The following is a 20,520-nucleotide window of genomic DNA, read 5'->3' as shown; positions in this document are numbered from 1 at the left end:
ACAGGAATAAGAAGGAGAGCATTGCCAGTTTGCCGGTGCTGACAATGTGCTATTTGGCAGTGAGTTACAACGGGGAGGTGAGACTACCTCCCTGGTTACAATCAGCCTGCTGACTGGATCATTGAGAAAGAGAGAGAGAGGGAGAGAGAGAGAGAGAGAGAGGGGGGGGAGGGGGGGGGAGAGCGAGGGAGGGAGAGGGGGGGGGGGGGGGGAGGAGAGATGGGGAGGGAGAAGGGGAGAGCAAAATGGAATGACAATAGTTCCGGTCACTACAGTACAGGCATGCTCTGTCTGCATACGCTGAATGTCTACACCCCCCCCCCCTCCTGTGGCGCTGTGGCGATGACTGATGCTTAGATTAGGCCAGGGTCAAGAAACAGGTGTTTTATATCTTTGACTTTAAGTCATTGATTGCCAAGATATGCACTGGCATTATTTACTGGGGTGTAGCCTCTTCAAACGAGAGATTTGCGTCATGATGACCTTAAAAAGTAATGCGTGGGACATGCTCATTTTGGCCCATCCCTCATTTGCATATTTAATCAGTTGAGAAACTGAAAATCACAGTCATGATAACTTGTTAGTCAGACTTAAGGTCATCATACTTATTTTCATAAAAACTTGTAAAGATTGAAAGATATATTTTAAAATGCAGAATTTTTGAATGTCCCACGCGTAAATCTAAATTCTAATTTATGCAGATTAATTAATTCATTGCTGGTTATGCCGAAGGATTTTTACTTTTTCTTTTTGAAATTCATGTATTTTAACTTCTTAGCTTTAAAATGATACCAAGTTTATGTAGATTGACCCATTTTGAATTTTCAGTCTTGTGATCAGATAGCTTGGACTTGCCCATAAGGGGAAACACATACCTAAAGAATGAGGATTGAGTGAAAGTAGCAACATTTTTGAGCCATGAAAGGAAACCAAAACCCAAAGATTAATGTCGATTGAGTGAAAGCAGCAACATTGGTAGAACACATTGCATCAGTGAAAGTTTGAGGAAAATCGGACAATCGATGCAAAAGTTATGAATTTTTAAAGTTTGGTGTTGGAACCGCTGGATGAGGAGACTACAAGAGGTTATGACGTATGTGTGGACGTCAGTATAAAGAAAAAATAAAAGGAAACCCCCCCCCCCAAAAAAAAAAAAAAAAAAAAAGATTTTTCATGAAAATTGCACATTCCATCAACTTGATACTGACATATGTTAAGGGTAGCAATTATTCCTCCTGCTTTTTGTAAGCGGTTAGTCAAGTGCTCTTTCATTATAGAAAAGTGAATTTTTGTGGAGTTCCTTTTATACTAGATGTTTCAAAAAACATTTCCCACTTTTGATTCTTAATAATTCATAAACTATATATCAGATAACACAGTCATTAATATGAGTGATAGCTGAATAGTGTACAATTTTGTTGAAGGTGGTTTAAATATGAAAGCATAAATCAGTTTCATGAAATCCATGATTAATTTCATAGTTAGGTTTCAGATTTTGCTCTATTTTCAACCCTCTGTACAAAACATTCATTTTGCACAGGGGTCAATGGGTGTGTATGGGAGTGTGTGGTTAACACCCTGACAATGGTCCTGAACAATGGCCAGGGTTTGAATGCTTCATTATTTATTCATGAGAAATTCCACTATCACAACTAGTCTTTATTCAGCCTATATGGCAGTATCTGTGTAAAGTCAAACGCCTGTCGATACTGTCGTTGAGTGGCGACAGTGCTCTCCCTACTTCTGAAAAAACGAAATTACAATGAATACCTTCTCTTCTGTCGTAAACATGGTGACAGGAAGCAAAGAAAATCAATATAGAGTATACACTTGTGTAGATGGAGCCTTAGATAAATCTACTGTGAAACAAATCGCCCCAATGAAAAATGCTGCTGTACTCTTTACCATAAATGATCTCTTTTTATCGAAAAAGCGACAAATTTGTCAGATTTTTAGTAGACAGTTGTATTAAAATGAAGAACTCTAGATCATTTATACCTATTTATATCCCAGATTTAGTGATATGGTGAAGCAAAATTTGAAAATGATTGCCAGCTGGAATGAAATGTGTTTGCGAGCACATGGAAGCATGTGCTTACTTTTTCCATGGTGTATGCATTTAACCCTTTACTGTGCATGAATTCAGACGAGCAGTGCCCAGGGCAATCCACATGAATTATTGATTAAGCATTCATGTGCCTGGGAGCACGAGACTGACGCCTAGTCAACAGGTGGTTCAGTCATGTCTATTGTTCAGGACCATATGTCAGCACACACTCACATACACATCATTGGTTCCTGTGCAAAGTTCATTTTTGTACAGAGGGTTAAAATTTGACCAAAATCTGAAACCTTACTTCAAAATCAATCTTAGATTTCATGAAACTGATTCATGTTTTTACATCCAAATTACCTCCAAAAAAAAGTGTACACTATTCAGCTATTACTCATATCAATGACAGTTTTATTGGATGAATAGTTTTTGCACTATTAATGATCAAAAGTGGGAAATGTTTCTTGAAACACCTAGTACAACTGTATATTCTTTTGTCCACACATACGTCATACATAATAATATGTCAAATTTTGTCAGATGGCTTTTATATCACTAGCACGAGAACAAATATTCATACATGTACATTGCATTATTTCACACACTTACTCTTCAAGCATCTTTTTCCCTTAATGGCATGTTGTTTTCTTGTCTTTTCTTAGCAGCTTGTAAGGGGTGAATCTACACATGTATATGGATGCTCATAGCTCTTTTCCATTTCTTTAATGTTTGATATCAGGTAAATGGTTCAGAGATTTCATCAACCATATCAAGATACCACAGGCCAATCCAAGTGGTGAGTTTAGATTACAATTACTGTTTTTATGGTATCCCAGAGAAAAAAAAAAGTAGGTATGGAATGAAGACTACACGTGTGGTGTCAATGAGCATCAAATGCATGCACTTAAGAGAATGCAATCGTGGAGGTACATTATAAAGCAGATACAACTCTATGCATTTTACGAATGTTTTCAAAGGTGTGATGAAGATAGGAATAAATGATGATGAGGATAAAAGTTAAAAATTTTAGTCTCATTTATGCAGCAAGCATATGTATCATTATTTCTAGATGGAAATATAAGTTTGATTGATAGCAATCGAGATTATTAAGCAGAGGGTTGGAGGTAGGAGGTATGAGTTTTCCTCAACTTTATTTGCTCTCTGTACGAATGAAATTTGTCAGATTGCAAGTGCTGATCTTCATTTTAACAAACATGTCAGGGGGAAAAAGGTACCAGCAAGAATCGAATTGGTCATTTGCTGCTTTCCGAAAAGTGAAACTACCACCAGACTATCCCTGGTTGCCAGCAATGACACGATGAACATCAAACAAATACCCAAGCTCCAAAATTCCAACATTATTATGTCACATACTGCCAGGCGGACAATTTACAGTAAATATGAAATCAAGAGAATATTAAGCAGAGGGGTAAAGATATCATGAAGTATGAGTTTTCTTCAATTTTTGTCTTCCCTCTGTACAAATGAAAATGGTAAAAATGTAGATCAGCAATTTGGATCTTACAAATTTGATTTGTATAGAGGCAGACAGAATCAGGGAAAAAACAGAAATCATACCTCGGGAAATATGATTATTTCAATAGGTACAAATGTTTGATCACACTTCTTGTTCCTCTCTGCTCCCTTTTGTATTATCAGCAACCGCTGCATCTTCATACACAATGAAAGGGAGGAGTTCTTTCTCCATCTTTTTTAAAAACTGGAAAAGTCTGGTGTCAGGACGTACTGCTCCTGAAGTCAGTAAGTATGATTATATAATGTAAGTTACCCCCATGTTCCATATTGGCCTGGGGGGGGGGGGGGGGATAAAGTAATGAATATCAGATGAACGGAATGCAGGAGGTTTCATTGATTATAGTGGATGTAGCATAAAACAGTTTCATCGACCGAAACATTCCATATCTCTGGGTGTGTTCAAGCGCTCTAAAGCAAACCAAACGAACTGAACCAAAGCTTACCATGCAAACTGTACTGATATGCCCATATTTGGAGCGTTCAGCATTCTTTTGAGAAATCGTTGTATCTCATGAGTTATTTTTAAAGGGGGTCACACATTTTGTAGCATGAGGGTCATTCACTTGGCACGCTTAAACGACAATGTATTTACAGAATATGTCCCAAACAGAGAGAATGAACTTGATGCATTATGAGGCATGTGCATGTCGTGTGCATTAATTGTTCACATGCAAAGTTTTCATACACTTTTGGGGCCCTTTTGGAGCATATGTATCGGGAAGTGATCCACTTTTGACTTGATGCAGTTCAGTATGGCACACTTAAAGAAGCGTTAATGTGCTCCTCTGGCACGGGTTTGGTAGCCTACAGTTCAGTTTGCTGTGGGATAGCACTTGAATGCACTGTTTGTTTTTTCAGGTCCAAATGTGATGAAATGTCCACCAGTCCTTTTATCTGATTTCATTCTATCTCTTCAATTCATCTTTATTGAATAGAACTCAACAAAGGTCACTCATACCAAAAATTTGACCTGTTCAAGCGAAAGGATTGAAATTCACAAATTGGAGAATGTGTGTACATGTGCCTCTGTCTGATTGCTGTGCTGGACCTTGCCATGGCTATTGATACCTCAAAAGGTTTTTTTAGTTACGCTGTCCACAAAATTCATTACGGACAGACGGACAACCCGAAAACATAATGCCTCCGGCAATCGCAATGTATCACAAACATACATGTATATCTGGCCATTGTGTGGGTGGTCAGAAACTGAACAATAATTACTGTGGAGACAGCAATTATTGTATTATTGTTTTGTTTGTTTGTTTGCTTTTATTTCTGCATTCAATCAGATGCAATTTGAATGCAAACTTCAAAAAGTACAAAGACAAAGAATAACGAGTGCAGTGAAATAAATCGATAACAGTACATAAATAGATACACATAGGTGATTGCATTGAGCAATGTAGACACACAGAAACATAGAATAAGATATACAGTATTTTTCAGTAAACAACAGAGATCATTGAATGCAGGAGACCACCATCATAAGCGCCATCATTATTTGATGCAAAATCTGAATTTAGGGGCTAAAATGAGAATAGATGAGTGTATGTTGTTGTTATGTAGAGTGGAATTATGTAAACAGTATTCTAAAATATTCTCTCCCACCGCAAAGTGACTTGCAATTTCTATACAAATTGAATGGTAACTGTATCATGATGTTCCTTCATCTAATGTGGTATTGAGCTGCGCATAGCACATGACGATTACTTTAAAAAGATAAAGGGGATTCATACAAAAGATTGTGCGTGTTTCATGCTGAAAATCCGCCTCCATGCTACGATTGAGCAAGCTCAAGGAAGCGTAATTTTGAAGCATTTTTACGAAGGAACAGCTGCACATGTCATTTCATGTCATCCCTTCTTGGAACAAGCAAGCAAGCAGCCCAAATAGCCAGTGTACAGGCCTGACTTAGCAGAAACCTTTTGTTATGAGCCTTATCCATCCTCTCCCCTCCCCAACAACAACAGGGGCCTGGTTAATCAGAGGTACAGCTGTATATATGTGAGACAATTAAAAAAATATCACTTAGAATTAAATTCATACTGACTGAAATTTGTTTTTCTTCTAGAAGCGACTGATCCGGAGCTCAAAAAGGTAGAAGACTCAGAGGGCCACAACTTAATGAAATCAAGTAAGTTCTTTCTTTCTTTCCTGGATGCATCTTGGGAGCTACAGCTCATTAGATTTGAACATAGATTCTGGATCCTTTGAAGTCTCTGTTTCAAGCATGGCGGCTGCAGATCAGTATGCCGCAATACAATGAAAGCATTTCTCATGATTCCATTCCTGTCACATGCACAGTACATGCGACGCTCACATTTCATGTGGTGATTTGCAAGTAAATTTTAGATTTCTGGTCTTGTTTTCTGTTCAAAAGGCATGCCTGTACAATAATGAACTACATGTATTGGTTATTTGAAAGGAAAACAATCATAGACGTATCATACAATTTATCTCAAAGCAGAGTGTGGTATTTTATTTACAGCTTTACTCATGAAATGTCCAGGGTAACAAAAATCTAAAAAAAAGTCACATAGATTTGAAAAACAGAATGTTTTCCAAAAGTGTTGTCTGCATTACAGTCTAGGTGGCACACAGGGGATTTACAGACTGTACACTATATATGGCACATAAAGTGTTCATTCTGTAATTGTCTTCCTTTTTGGCTACTGTATGTGATATGCATTGAAAATTCTGACTCAAATATGACTCCAGTTGACTCCACTGTTCCCAGAACCCTCACAGTTTTGGTCATGATGTATATATAATACAGTGAAACATTCAACACATGAGTGAAGAAACAAAGTTCAAACGTGATACCTTTTCCTTTTGAGTAAATTCATTGAAACCCAAATCTTTTGTGGCAGGAAAAAAAGTTTACACTGAAGCATCTCTAATATCTCTGTTTGTTAGTTGTCCATGTGCAAAATAACTCAAAAAGTAGAGAACAGATGTGGATGAAACTTACAGGAAAGGTTGAAAATGACACAAGTAACAGATGATTAAATTTTGGTAGTGATCCGAAAATTTTTTGGGAATTTATGAAGGATTTTTTATATTTTGGCAGGTAGGGTTAATGAACTTGGGAGTTCAAGCTGTGCATTTTTAAGGTTTTCATGGTTTTTATACGCACACTGAAGTGCGTGCTGCGCTTTGTGCTAGGGCAAGGCTCGCTGCGCAGCAGAGGGTTTATGACTTTTCCCCAGTGTTGGAGAGGAGAAGAATCTCTTTAAGAAGAGCAAGATAATCGATGGAAAGTAGCTGCTTGGCAGAGATCTTCGCCCTCAGAGTGCTTTTCTAGTTTAATTTAGTAATGCTGATTTTGGAAGTTGCTGTTTCATGTTTGTACAGAAGTGTGCTGGCCTATAATACAGTGTTTTTGAAGTTACATTTTAAGGGAGATGTAAAATGCTTCTTTCTCTCTCTCTCTCTTTTTTACAATTTTTTTTCTCACAGCAGCCTCCTCGAAGCGTAGGCGGCGGAGGAGAAGGGCAGGTAAGACATAAAGATGATCTCAGTTTGTCATTCTTTTTTTTTGTACTTTCTCTTCACTGTGATCTTTTCCCCCCAATTAAAATGAATAACTGCCATAATTATGTACAATGATATATTGAAAGAAGACAACTCCAGAAGTATTTGCTTTATTTAGCTTACAATCGTTGATTATTATTATTTCTTTATGTGTCCTGTACTGTTTCACTTTGTCGTTTTCTTTCTCTTATGCATGCACCTGTATGTTAGTCCTATCTTACATGTGGTTGCACCTAGAGCATTTGATTATTAGATGGATTTGGCCCCTTGTAAGTCCCATATATTATTATTTTGTGCATGTTTCTGGAGTCATCCCGGGGTTCAAGTTCAATTTCATATTCATTTTTTTTTTCCACAGTAACAATATACAGACGTACATCTCACTTTCTTCAGGGACGGAAATGAATTAATAATGATAACGATAATGACAATGCATAACACTTAAGTAGCGCGAGCGCATCAATCCAGAAAAAAAATATATATATTGAAATGAGATACAGCATTATGTACATATGATACAAAACAACAACAAAATAGGATTGAGTAAATAGATAAGGTTTCAGCAATGATTTGAAATAATGAATGTAAATTTGAACAGAGTAAACTACAATAATTGAAAAAATAGATAAGGTTTCAGCAATGATTTGAAATAATGAATGTAAATTTGAACAGAGTAAACTACAATAATTGAAACCTTCAAGTAACGAAACTTTGTAATAAGTGCTGAGGAGATGAAAGTGAAAGATCAGTTTGCACTGTGTAAAAAAAACAAACAAACACTTAAAAGACAATACTTGTATGAGTGTGAGCTCCTCTTGGAAAAAAAAAAAATTGATCCAAAAGTTGATTGAAAACAGGAAACAAAAGCAGCACCTCAAGTTTGGAATCCATCACTGAGAGACGGACAAACAGATACACAAAACAACAACATGCAAACATTTTGCCTAATTTGTAGAGTCATGAATTTAAATGACACAGTTCAGTAAAAAATATGATCTAGAAGTGACACTTTTGTAGCATTAGTACAAATATACATATATGTATATATATATATATATGTATATATATATATATACGTTGTATATACATGTATATATATATGTTGCGAATTTCTTCATGTATATATATATATATATATATATATATATATATATATATATATACATACAATAGCAATAATAATGTCACAATAGAGGAATGCATTAAATGCCAATTGCCTTGATTTTAATTAAAAATCTGAATTTTCGGGGGTCCTCCCCCTTCGTCAGGGATGACAGTGCGGATGAATTTTCACAGTGATATTAACATGATCCTTATGTGCAGCACGCGCAATCCTAGTGTGACGTCTTCTCTATTATGACGTAAAGTACGACACTCATAAGCGCGCAACGTGTTTGTTGTTATTAATTATTATTTTTTGTTTTGGTTACACTGAGATTACGTGTGCTAGTAGGGAATTAACAACTCACTGTTAATATCACTGTGAAAATTCATTCGCACTGTCATCCCTGACGAAGGCCGGGGGAGGACCCCCGAAAATTTGGATTTTTAATTAAGATCAAGGCAATTGGCATTTAATGCATTCCTCTATTGTGACATTATCATTGCTATTTCTAGTACTGCCAATACGCGGAGCAACTACAATATATATATATATATATATATATATATATATATATTATTATATGCACCTAACCATAAAAGATAAATAAAAAGATTTCGCAAAGCTGAGAGCATGTTGCACAACATTTTGAATACTGAGAGTGAGCTGCTTCTCCACTAACGTCACTAACTTAAACCTGTGCACTATCTGTTTTATAAAAAGGGTCGAAAATTAATAACAGTTTTCATGTATCTATATTGAACCCATTTTATAATATCCCGTGACCCATATGACAAAAGACGTTAAGCAGTTGAATTATAAATTGATTAAAAAAAACAAAGTTTAAGCATTGATTTCAATCTATACATTTTAAGTAACACCAATATTCATAGAAAACATCTGACAAAAGGTTATTTACAAGAGCATCCCAGGTAACCTTGTTGTGATATCATAGAAGTGATTGTTCCCCAGATCATGAAAAGTTTGGAGGAAATAATAATTGAATTGAATCCATCTGAATCCATCCACTTGATAATCTTTTCTCATTTACAAGTGTTGCAAGTTTGTCCCATATGTAATCATATACACTTTCGTATCTTACATAAAGTGTAAGCAGTGTGATATTGTTGTGTAATGATTAGACAGTTGGTTAGAATATTATGTTTTCTTTTTCTTTTCTTTGTTCATGCTACCGTACTACACTCACCAAAGTTACCCAACTTTCCAATAAGGTGATGACATCGATCTTCGGCGGAGGAATTTGTGAGTTAATGCCCACATGAATTTTTTAATATGTGCTCCTCTCTAATAAAGTGGGAACTGTAAATCATGATGTCACAAAGAGGAATGAGAGGAGGAAAGATGAAAATATGAATGCTGCATTGCTGGGGTCATCTGAGATATCCGCTTTTTTAGATATATGTGACCCGCTACAACAAAATGATCCTAAAGTCGGGAGAGGTCGATTATTTGAAAATTGCATGATAAAATCCCCAAATCTTTCTGCTTTAAATTGATATATAACACATTTTATAAAAATAATCAGCTGCGGAGATATCGATGTTTAAAAGAGAGCATGTCGAGACGTCTGGAAAATCACTGTTTCGAGAAAAGCGCCCTAAACGTCTTCCTTTCGATGCAATTGCGATCAAGGGACACGCAAGTCAGTTTTCACCTCTAGACAATAGAAGGTAAGCCCTACTGTAGCAACCCCCGAAGAGTTCATTCAAGCACATCAGCGTCGGCGGTCTCCTCGCCAACCAATCAGTGACCAGTATGTGAGAAGTGGCTGAGCACAGCGCACCCTGCCCGCACGCACCAGTCGACTGGGCAGTGTGCGAGCTTCACGCTTCAAGAGCTTCACGCTTCAAGCACATCAGCGTCGGCGGTCTCCTCGCCAACCAATCAGTGACCAGTATGTGAGAAGTGGCTGAGCACAGCGCACCCCGCCCGCACGCACCAGTCGACTGGGCAGTGTGCGAGCTTCACGCTTCGGTTAGCAGCAAGCAGCAAACTGACCAATGAGATCACTCTGGTCGTTGTTAGGGGCGGAACCTACATGTATCTGTGGCGCTCAATCCAAATTTTCGAACCAGTTTCTGCTTCGTTGAAACGCCAAAAAACATGGCTCAGAAAAACGCTATTCTTTCCTTTCACCATTTTGCTTCAAAATTTCGACAGATGATAGAAGACATGTTAGACTCCAATAATATATCAAAATCAGAAAATCGTAAGTTTTGACCAATTTTAATGCTCTGACTTCAAACTCGATTTTCATGGCTTCGACCGTGCGCGACTTTAGGACCTTTTTGTTGTAGTGGGTCACATATTTACTTCAAAACTTGCATTTTAACATTTTCCAACTACATTAACTTTTGATACCGTACTTCTCTTCACCCTTATTTGCAGCCTGCCATGATATTATGAAACTGATTAACAAATTACCTTTAAGATCCATGTAGGGCAAATTTTTCAATCAATTTCAATAAAGATATTAACCTTGACAAGAGAATCTTTTGTTTAAACAAACGATGAAATGATTGTTGGAAATTATGTGCTTGGTGTGTTTTATGAAGTACATATCTCTCTCTCCCCCACCCCCCCCCCCCTCTTTTTCTCCCTCCTTCATACCTACCTGAAGTCAAGAGGAGCCAAATTAAATTCTACTCATATCAGAGTGTGGCCACCCAGACCAATGAAGTTCTTGGCTTTTCCAGCGGCAGTGAAAGTCCGCGACAGAGGACAAGACCTCAAAGAAGAACAGAGGTCAAAGAATATGAGGAGACGGATGACGGACAAGCTTTTTATGGTAATTTCGAAGGACGTAAAACAGATCCCGGAGACTCCAACCCCAAGCACCTTCTGATCTGGAGATTCTCCCACCTGAAACCCCTAGCAAACGGGAGACTCCAACTTGATGTGCGCGAAGGGCACATCACGAGCGAAGTTCCTTACTGCCGGGGTCCAGGACCTGCTTAAGGGCCCTGAAAGCTGTAGGGTTCTAGATGCTCTCTCATGCTATCGAAGGCTTATTTTTCAACATATGATGGCAATAAGTAAGAAATCATTTCAAGCGGGAGACACAGAGCCAGTGCAGGAGAAATTAAATCTCAAGTGGGAGAATGGGAGATTTTGTAAAAAATTACCGCAAAAAGGGAATTTGTTTTTTACATGTGTGTGGTTGATGCACCATTATTTATGGTTTTTACAACTTGCTTTACATAAAACTTTGAAGTTATACTTCTTTTCTATATTAAGCATGTCTTTCTTCATCAAAAATAAAACATATTTATTAAATAAGAATAGGACACTTCATATTTTTTTCCTGAGGAATTGATATAGAATGCTTAATATGTCCAAATTTTCCTACTTTTGGACAAAGTTACAGGTTTTTGCCTTCAGAATATTTTCTTTTGTCTTTGAATTCAGAATATTTTCTTTTTCCTTTGAATTGATTTGTTTTTTTGTTATGCTGTGGTTAGCATCCTTTGTTCACTTTAGTCAAATCTAAAATTTTCTTGAAAATTTTTGGACAGCAACAATTAGTGCTGCATAGTATGATGAACATACACAAATTTGCTCGACCACTATCTGGAGCACACAGTGGCATGTCAAAGTGTAAATTGTTGAAAGTCTCTCATCTGTGACATGCTAAAAGTTCACTGATTTTACCTCATTTACAATATTCTCTCTTTCATGTAATCTTTTTCCAGATCCAAATAGTACAGAATTATTGGAAAGTAGCATTGACGATTTGTACACGAAGCTGAAATATGGCATGATGATGAAGCAAATGTATAATACACCCAGGCCTGCACATTCATGCACATAACTTAACAGTAACAAGGATTCAAGAAATAGGTGCCAGAATATATTTACATTTTGATTTGTTCATTTCTTCTTCTTTTTTTTTCTTTTTTTTGATCTGGTTACCAGTGGCAACATCATGCGAAGCGGCATATGAAGAAAATGGCCAATTTGACGAGTACCAGCTGATTGATCCAGACGTGAAGGGCCCATTGGAGCCCTTCAGAGCAGAGTGTTATCTGAGAGAAAGTGACCGTGAGTATACTATAGACATCAATGTTTGGAAAGAATTTCATATATTTCCTAATTACTTGCCCCCCCCCCCCCCCCCCAAAAAAAAAAAATAAATAAATAAAAATAAATAAAAAATTAATAATAATATATATTCACAGTATGTATGTTCTATGTATAATATTCTGATTTGCAGCAAAAGAAGTTTGCTAGGGTATAGCAATGGTAGGGGTGAAAAAATGATGGCAGTATTGAGAGTAGTAGTAAATGAAATAAAAATAGTAGTAGTAGTAGTAGTAGTAGGTAGTAGTAGTAGTAGTAGTAGTTGTAGTAGTGAGTAGTAGAAGTAGTTGCAGTACATATTAGTACATAGGAGAAGGAGCAGTATTTGAAATAGAATGATTGTCTGAAAGTAGGCAGGGTTTCTCACTTTATTATAGTCAAAGGGCAATGCTTACCAAAAAGATACATGTGACTCAGTTATTTGCTACTTCTGGGGTAGCTCAAAAAATTAAAAGTAAAAAAAAAAAAAAACAACTTCCAAATTATGTCTTCAAATTCTGAAATGTTTCAGACACCTGGTAGTGATTTTGTTTTGTTTTGTTTTTGAGGGGAAAGAATTTGAGATTTAGAACTACATGTACTACTGATCAACAATGATGGCATAAAATTGATTTTGATAAATGTGATTTCAGACATTGACTCAAAGACTGGAACTTAATCTTTGAAAAAGTATTCATTGAAAGGAAACTTATAGTTTCAATGATGAAATGTTTCCTATTTTTCATCCTCCCCCCCCCCCGCAAAAAAAAATGAAGAAAAATTAATTACCGAGGTTAAGAGTAAGAATGGATTCATCGACGCGAGTGTCAGTGATGGTGGACCATTTTCCGCCACCATCTCATACGGCAACGCCACCGCTTCCTCATACGGCAGCGCCTCCATCGCACAGCTGCGAGCCATGATAGCGAATTTCTACAACTGCTCGCAGACGGTCGAGTTCCTGTGTCGCAGAACAACTCCGACAAATGGCGGCCATGTCAATGCCTTCCTGCAATCACCAGACGGTAAAGAGCAAGCTGCAGGTAAGGAGCAACTCCCAGTTTGAATAGACAAAAGATGGAGACAGATCATAAGATGAGAACAGAAATTTTCAAAACGGTTGTCATGTAAATGTTGGCCTTGTACTCAACTCGCAGTAAATTTCTGAAGCAATTCTGATTCAGTGAGTCAGTAGGAATCGTGTGATACGGACGCTCAGACATTTAGAATATTACAATGCCCCCCCTCCCCCCACACACACATACATACATATTGTGTGTACATGCATGCACATATGTTCAAAATAGTGGCAGTTAGTGCCACAGCTCAAATTGAGCAAAACAAGAAGAGATAAGAAGACTTAGCAACAAATAATGTGCCGGGTTATTTAAGCCCATTTTTCAGGGGGACAGACGCTTGAAAAAGGCCTTGCAAATGTTCATATCAAAATTAGATTAATATTTCAAGTTTTGTCAAGAAATCAATGTCATTTTCCCAAGAATGCCTAAATTATCATTCTGTCTATTAACACTTGTTAAGTTAAGGGTGGCGACTTGATCACAATATGAATCAAGCTACAGCTTGTATTCACAAATTTACACTATCAACTTGATGTACACGGCTATTTGTCACAATGTGTGCATGGCAACCGAGCGATAACACTGTTTCCTTTCTCTTTCTTGCCCTGCAGGGGACATCTGCGAGGATGCCACCACCACCAAAAGTGATGTCCATGTAGTTACCCTGTCGGACAGGGCATCTCTGCCCCTCAGTGGTGTTACCCTTTCTACAGTTACAGGGGTAGATACGAAAGTCGTCGTCGGGCCCGTTCAGTGTTACAATGACAAGAGTAAGTACAGTTGTTATCTTTCTGACATGTTTCCGTACATTTGCTTCTTACTTTCTCTCTTTTAGACCTTTTTTGACTCGGTTCAATGCAAGCCATTGAAACCGTACAGCTCAGGATAACTCATTTTGTGACATTATTTCCATTCTATTATCATTCTTGCAAAATTTGGGTATTCCAGCATCATGACCGAGATAATTTAATTCTTTCTTTGACACCCAAGAAAACATTAACTGGTATTATAATGTGCTCCAATGCTACGCCTATTGAGCAATCATAAACAGTGACAAAATGTGAGGTAACAAGCCATGTACAAGTGTATAGATATACAGGTTTAGGTATTTGTACTAATGTATGGGTAGATGGATATACAGACAGATGCACAAATACACTCAGTGCAAAGAAAAAGAAAAAAAAAGTGAACTTTTTTTCCTTTACATATTTTTCATAGAAGAGTTTGATAAAAAAATTGAGTCATATACCATATCAAAGGTTTATATGATTGGCTTTAACAAGGGAAATTTTACGCACAAGTAAACACATTCATTTTTGTCTTTCAAGGCACAAAAGTAAAAATGGCAGAAATCAACATTTTCATTTGTAATCATTTGCAAATACGCTTCAAGATAGCATTGAAAACAAAAAAGCAATTTAAGACAATCAGAGACATGAATGAATAGCAAAAATAAGTTTTTGTTCCCATGTATCTCTACGTCTTTTACGTTATATTCCCAAACAAAAACACAGTGGGAAACTAAAGGGGAAAATAAGAATTCTTTGTCAACTCAAATTCATTGGACTGAATAAACTGCAAAGTTGTTAAAATGGGTTGGAAAGAATTTCTGTTTTACACTTTTTTATTTTTGGAATTTAAGAATTCATGAGACATTCAAGAACTAAAAATCATTTTCAATTTTCTGAATTTGAAATAACATTTCAAATTTTGACCATTTAATTATTGTTAATATTTCCTCTTTTCTAATGACATTTAAACTTGGATTAGACAGAAGAGTCTTCATTCTTCATAGCCTTTCTTTATTTTTGCAGCTACTAAAACATTGAAAAGATTAGCGGGTGATTTTTGCAAATTTGTGTTTTTTTATTTGTGTTAAATTTGTTTGTTGTTCTCATTGTTATATGGAATGAGAATTTCTCAAGTTTTTCAATTTTGATTTTGTTGTGCCTTGGTAGAGAAAAATCGAATGTGCTCGCTTGTGCGTAAAATTCCCCATTTTAATGACCTACCAGGTTGATAGCCAGTTAGATGACCTTTAAAATGGTTTTAAAACATCAATATTTTGCCAAATATTCTATGAGAAATATGATCTTGAAAAGTGTTTACTTTTAGCTGATTAAACATAAGGAGAAGATAATGATGTTGCATTTATTTTCTGGCAAAACAACTCATACTAAAAATGAAGAACATTCATCAGACAGCAATCATTTGCTATGTATTTGCTAGGTGAAAATTGAAACAAACTTACAATTTTGTGGTCAATTTTCTTCTTAATGCTCTCACAATCAGCTGTGAAGGTGATACCTGCAGGTAAGTTTTCAGTTTTGATTCCTCTTGTATTTAACATGTTAGGTTTTAAAAAGTATGTGTAGTTAGAAGTACCAGATATTTCCTCATGAAATTTGAATATGTCAGTTTAACATACAGCTCACATAACTTTGAGGCACACTGTAAAATGTGAAATATTTTGCATTCTTCAAATATTTTCTCATTTCTTGCTTTACTGAATCAGAGCAAAAGTAACAAATTGACATTTCTTATTAGATATTGAAATAGTATGTACAAAAATACTATTGTCCCTGAGAATTCAAGCCAGATCAATTCATGGAAATTGACTCTGCATAAGAAAATAATATCATGCTTAACTTTTACATTACCACTTGCTAATGTGGATACATTGTCTTTTGTCATGTAGCAGAGGAGTGATAAATAAGAATTGCACAAAAATAAAGGAGAAAAAAAATAACTGATGCTTTTTTATTGTCATGATGCTGACTGTCCAGGTTTATTGACCATTGTGGAAAGTGCCCCATATAAACGCTTATCAAGTTCTGGCAATCTATAGCCATGCCAATTAATGCCTGTAGATCAATGCCTATTATCATTAAAAAAATGTCCTTCTCATTACCTTGCAGTAATCCTTAGGTCTTGCTATGAGCTAAAGAGAGAGGGCTACCTGAGGGAAAACACCACTGACCGGTACCTGATTGACCCCAATCCCGATGATGCCGCGCCTGCTGAGTGGGTCGACTGCAATGGAGATGGTAAAAAATAAAGTTGGCGCGTCATAAGCTGTTCTCAGAGCCATGACAATCTGTGTCATGTCACTTTGGTTTGGTTTGGTTTGGTTTGGTTTGGTTTGGTTTGGTTTGGTTTGGTTTGGTTTGGTTTGATTTGATTTGATTTGATTTTGATTTTGATTTGATTTGATTTGATTTGATTTGATTTGATTTGATTTGATTTGATTTGATTTGATTTGATTTGATTTGATTTGATTTGATTTGATTTGATTTGATTTGATTTGATTTGATTTGATTTGTTTTGTTTTGTTTTGTTTTGTTTTGTTTTGTTTTGTTTTGTTTTGTTTTGTTTTGTTTTGTTCCTGCATTATATCATTGCACATACAGATACACAAACACGTGTATATTGTTGGTGCCATACATATACATGAATATTAGTTGTTAACAAAGTAAGTTTCTTCATTGCCTTTACAATATACAGCAATGCAGTTTCTTCATTACCTTTACAATGTTTTACAAAACATATCAGCGATGCAATGAATAAAACAGAACTTCATTTTTTTCCAGCTGGTCATTGGTCCCTGATATATGCTTATCGGTATGCCACTGAAGGGAAGGCGGTATCATTTTATTGAGATGGTCCGTCTGTTCATCGGCCCCAGAGCTTCCAGACAGAATAGGTTTACGTTGCAAGAAAAAAAAAAATGGCCTCCTTGCTAGATATTTAGCCCTGGAAAGTTCATTGAAGTGTAAATGTGCTCATATCAGGGCAATTACCGCCCCCCCCCCCCCTCCCCACCTGAAGACTGGTTAAAGATGAGATCAGAGTAAAGATTAGGGTTAGGTTTAGGGTGAGAGTTTGGGTTGGGGTTAGTATTAGGAGTAGGGTTAGGGTCAGGGCAAGGGTCTGGGGTGATTGTCTAGGGGGTAATTGTCCTAGCCCTGTATTAAATGCGGTAAACCCTCGCAACCCAAAAGGTCACGATTGATAAAAGTTGTATACAGTGTACATGTGTTTAGGAGTCATACCGTCAGAATATTGGAAATAGCATGAAGGAGGAAAGGTCAGTGTGTGGCATATTTACATGTATTGTCAAAATTTCTAGTTTTACACTGTGTAAATGATTTCATCGCAACACATACCATATGTTCACCTTGATACTTCTGCTCGTGGAACATAATATCACTACACAAATTTTTTTATAATTTTAAGTGATGTTCATGTAATGGACAGCAAATGCGAAAAAAACTGTATTCTCATATTTTACGCTCAATTCTACATGTATGTGTTAATGTGTGTGTGTGTGTGTGTGTGTGTGCATACAGGAACCACAATCATCGGCCATGACCGGATGGGCACAAACACGGTGCCTGCAGGAGCCGACGTCTCGATGGAGCTCGCGTACGATGCCTCGATGAAGCTGATGCTGGACTTGATACAGGTGTCCCAAACCTGCCACCTGCAGCTCACCGCCTCCTGCTTCAACATGCCCTTCTTCAACGGCCAGGAGGCCGTGGCTTACTGGACGCCATTTAACGACACCGAGATGTACCGCTGGTTTGTGGGAAACGAGGCGGAGGGCCGACAAGGGTGCCCATGCTCCATCAGGGATGGTATAAAAAAAAAAACGCAAAATTACCACTTACTGTAAAAGTGGAAATTTTTGCAGTGCGGAAATTATCGCCCGTTTCGCACTACCTGATACTAGCACGAAAATAAAAGCACCCAAATATTTTTGCATGTCATATCTTCCTGTAGTTAATGTCCTGATTCCACGGAATGAAAAAAATGTGAAAGTTATCTCACCAGGCCGAGAGTGAAAAATTACTGGTGCGAAAATATCCACTTCAACAGTAATCTTTAAGTTTCATGTCTGTGCTCTGTGTCTTTTATCCTATGCACATCTTGTGCCTGATGTCCTATGCCTTTATGTTGTGGCATATACAAATGTACTCTATGTCCTATGCCTTATCTCTTTTGCATGATGTGTTTTGCCTTATTTCTAACCTGATGTTTTACATATTCTGACTTGTTTGGGGGTTTTGATATGTTATGTTTTTGGTTGTTTCTAAGAGACTTTGATGTCTGAATGCAGACATATAGGCCGTCTCACATGTAGATGGACAGATATCGACTCTGATATAGATATTCATATATTGGAGAGATGTTAAAAATGTTCAGGAGAATTCCTCTTAATCAGTGATGCAGTGAAATTAACAGACGTTAACATGGGTCAACAAGGCAAGAGATTGTTTTCCTTCATAAGAGTCTAGATAATTTTTTTTAAAGGAAATAGTTTTAAAATTCATTTTTTGTTCAGTGTATCTGTCCTGTAGCATAAATAGAGTCTTTGCCAGTTTGTTCCCTTTAACAAGCTGGTAATTTCATCAGTAGTGAATGATGTCTGTCCACCTTTAGTATTTATTTCTCATGTGCTTTTTCTCTGAACAATTTCTCAATTTTGATCATCGCACAGCAGGCTGTGACACCAAAGGGGTATGCATTCCTATTGCCCTGTGCATGTGCTAACCTCAACCGTTCTTGTTGTTATTATTGTCTCCCCAGCTTTTTATTGGTTGACTATAATGAATTCCATTGACGGGATTGCTAAAAGTAGCCTTCTCTAGCATCAAAGTTAATCAACTGTGTCTTAATACTGTAAGAGTGGAAATTTTCAGTGTGTTGAAATTTGTTGCACATTTGTTACGACCAGAAACTAGCGCAAAAATAAAAACATAAGTATATTTTCGCTTGCCGTATGTTCCAGTAGTTGATGTCTTGATTTCACAGAAATGAAACACACGAAACTATTATTACCCGGCCGATTGCGCAATGAAGATATCCACTTTTACACTAGATTAAAGTTAGGGAAGTGTGGCATAGATCACCAACTAGATGTTTAACACCCAAGCAAAGTACATGTAGTGCACCTATCCTGTGATTTAGCCATTCAAATTATGGTTCTGCCATCCTGGTATCTGTTCTTCAGCCTGCCATCAATACATTCATTACATTGCCAATGTTAGGTGCTCAGGCTGCTTGACAAGTTTGAAAATGTAATGTATGCATCCACCCTCTACGGGAGATGGAAGTATTATACTCTGGGGGTCATCCGTTCAACTCCAGCAAAGTTTTCTTTAAGCATCTATTTTTTTAAAAGTGACTTAATTCCTCTTTTAGTAAAGTTTTCTCTTTAAAGCTTGTGGTGACTGCCTCTTTAAGCAAAGTCTTTCATGAGCATATATATTCTGACTCATTCTGTCAGCAAAATTTTCCATCATTACCTCTTATTCTCACTCCTTTCAGCAAAAATTTCCTTTGACATCTTGTCATAGTAACTCCCTCTTTTAGCAAAGTTTTCTTTTTCTATCTCGTAGTTACTCCCTATTTCACCAAAGCTCATTACCTCCACCAAGGGAGGAGGTTATGTTTTCATTACCATTGGTTTGTTTATCTGTCTGTGTGCAAAATAACTTAAAAAGTTGTGAATGGATTTGGATGGGACATGCAGGAAAGATTTAAAATGACACAAGAAACAGATGATTAAATTTTGGTAGTGATCCAGAAATATTTATGGATTTTATGGAGAATTTTCAATATTTTGGCAGGTAGGGTCAATGAACTTGGGAGTTCAAGCTGCGCATTTTGAGGTTTTTAGAGGCGCGTTAAATTGTGTGCTGTAGTTTCTGCCAGGGCGAGGCGGGCCACGCAGCTAAGGGTTGATGATGTAACAAAAGACTTCTATTTTGGGGAATCAGACAATTTTCAGCATGCAAATTAGCTGATTGGTGGAGGTCTGTGCTCTCAGAGAGCTTCTCTAGTTTAGCATCTTATTTTGGTGACTCTCTCTTTCAGGAAGGTCTCCTTATGGCATTTTCCTATGGTGAATTCCTCTTTTAGCAAAGGTGTATTTTCTTTCTTTCTTTTTTTTGGTGGGGGGATCTTGGGATTCTGTCTTTCAACAAAGTTTTCTTTGGCATCTTCTTGAGGTGACTCTCTCTCTCAACAAAGTTTTCTTTTGGCATCTTCTTGACATTTCTAGTTTATCAATATACATCATAATTTATGACAACAAAATAAGCCCTGGGACTTAAACAGGGCATTAGAAAGAA

The 20,520-nt window shown here is 37.0% G+C and overlaps 1 protein-coding gene across 1 annotated transcript in view; it reads left to right on the top strand.

Annotated features, from left to right (window-relative positions):
• Nucleotides 1-20,520, top strand: part of LOC139722374 (uncharacterized) — an 89,908-nt gene that overhangs the window by 8,853 nt on the left and 60,535 nt on the right. Inside the window, exons 5-12 of the mRNA XM_071633681.1 lie at nt 2,793-2,849; nt 12,162-12,287; nt 13,082-13,348; nt 13,996-14,154; nt 15,677-15,697; nt 16,303-16,431; nt 17,734-18,021; nt 18,885-18,904. Coding sequence (XP_071489782.1) covers nt 2,793-2,849; nt 12,162-12,287; nt 13,082-13,348; nt 13,996-14,154; nt 15,677-15,697; nt 16,303-16,431; nt 17,734-18,021; nt 18,885-18,904 — 1,067 coding nt within the window. The remainder of the gene's footprint in view (nt 1-2,792; nt 2,850-12,161; nt 12,288-13,081; nt 13,349-13,995; nt 14,155-15,676; nt 15,698-16,302; nt 16,432-17,733; nt 18,022-18,884; nt 18,905-20,520) is intronic.

Source organism: Diadema antillarum, unplaced genomic scaffold (assembly GCF_040938485.1).
Source record: "Diadema antillarum isolate AM-2024a unplaced genomic scaffold, OU_Dant_1.0 scf00000164, whole genome shotgun sequence".
In the NCBI taxonomy this organism is placed as follows: domain Eukaryota; kingdom Metazoa; phylum Echinodermata; class Echinoidea; order Diadematoida; family Diadematidae; genus Diadema; species Diadema antillarum.
Note: the sequence above shows the minus strand (reverse complement) of the source record. Positions and strands in the feature narration are given on the sequence as shown.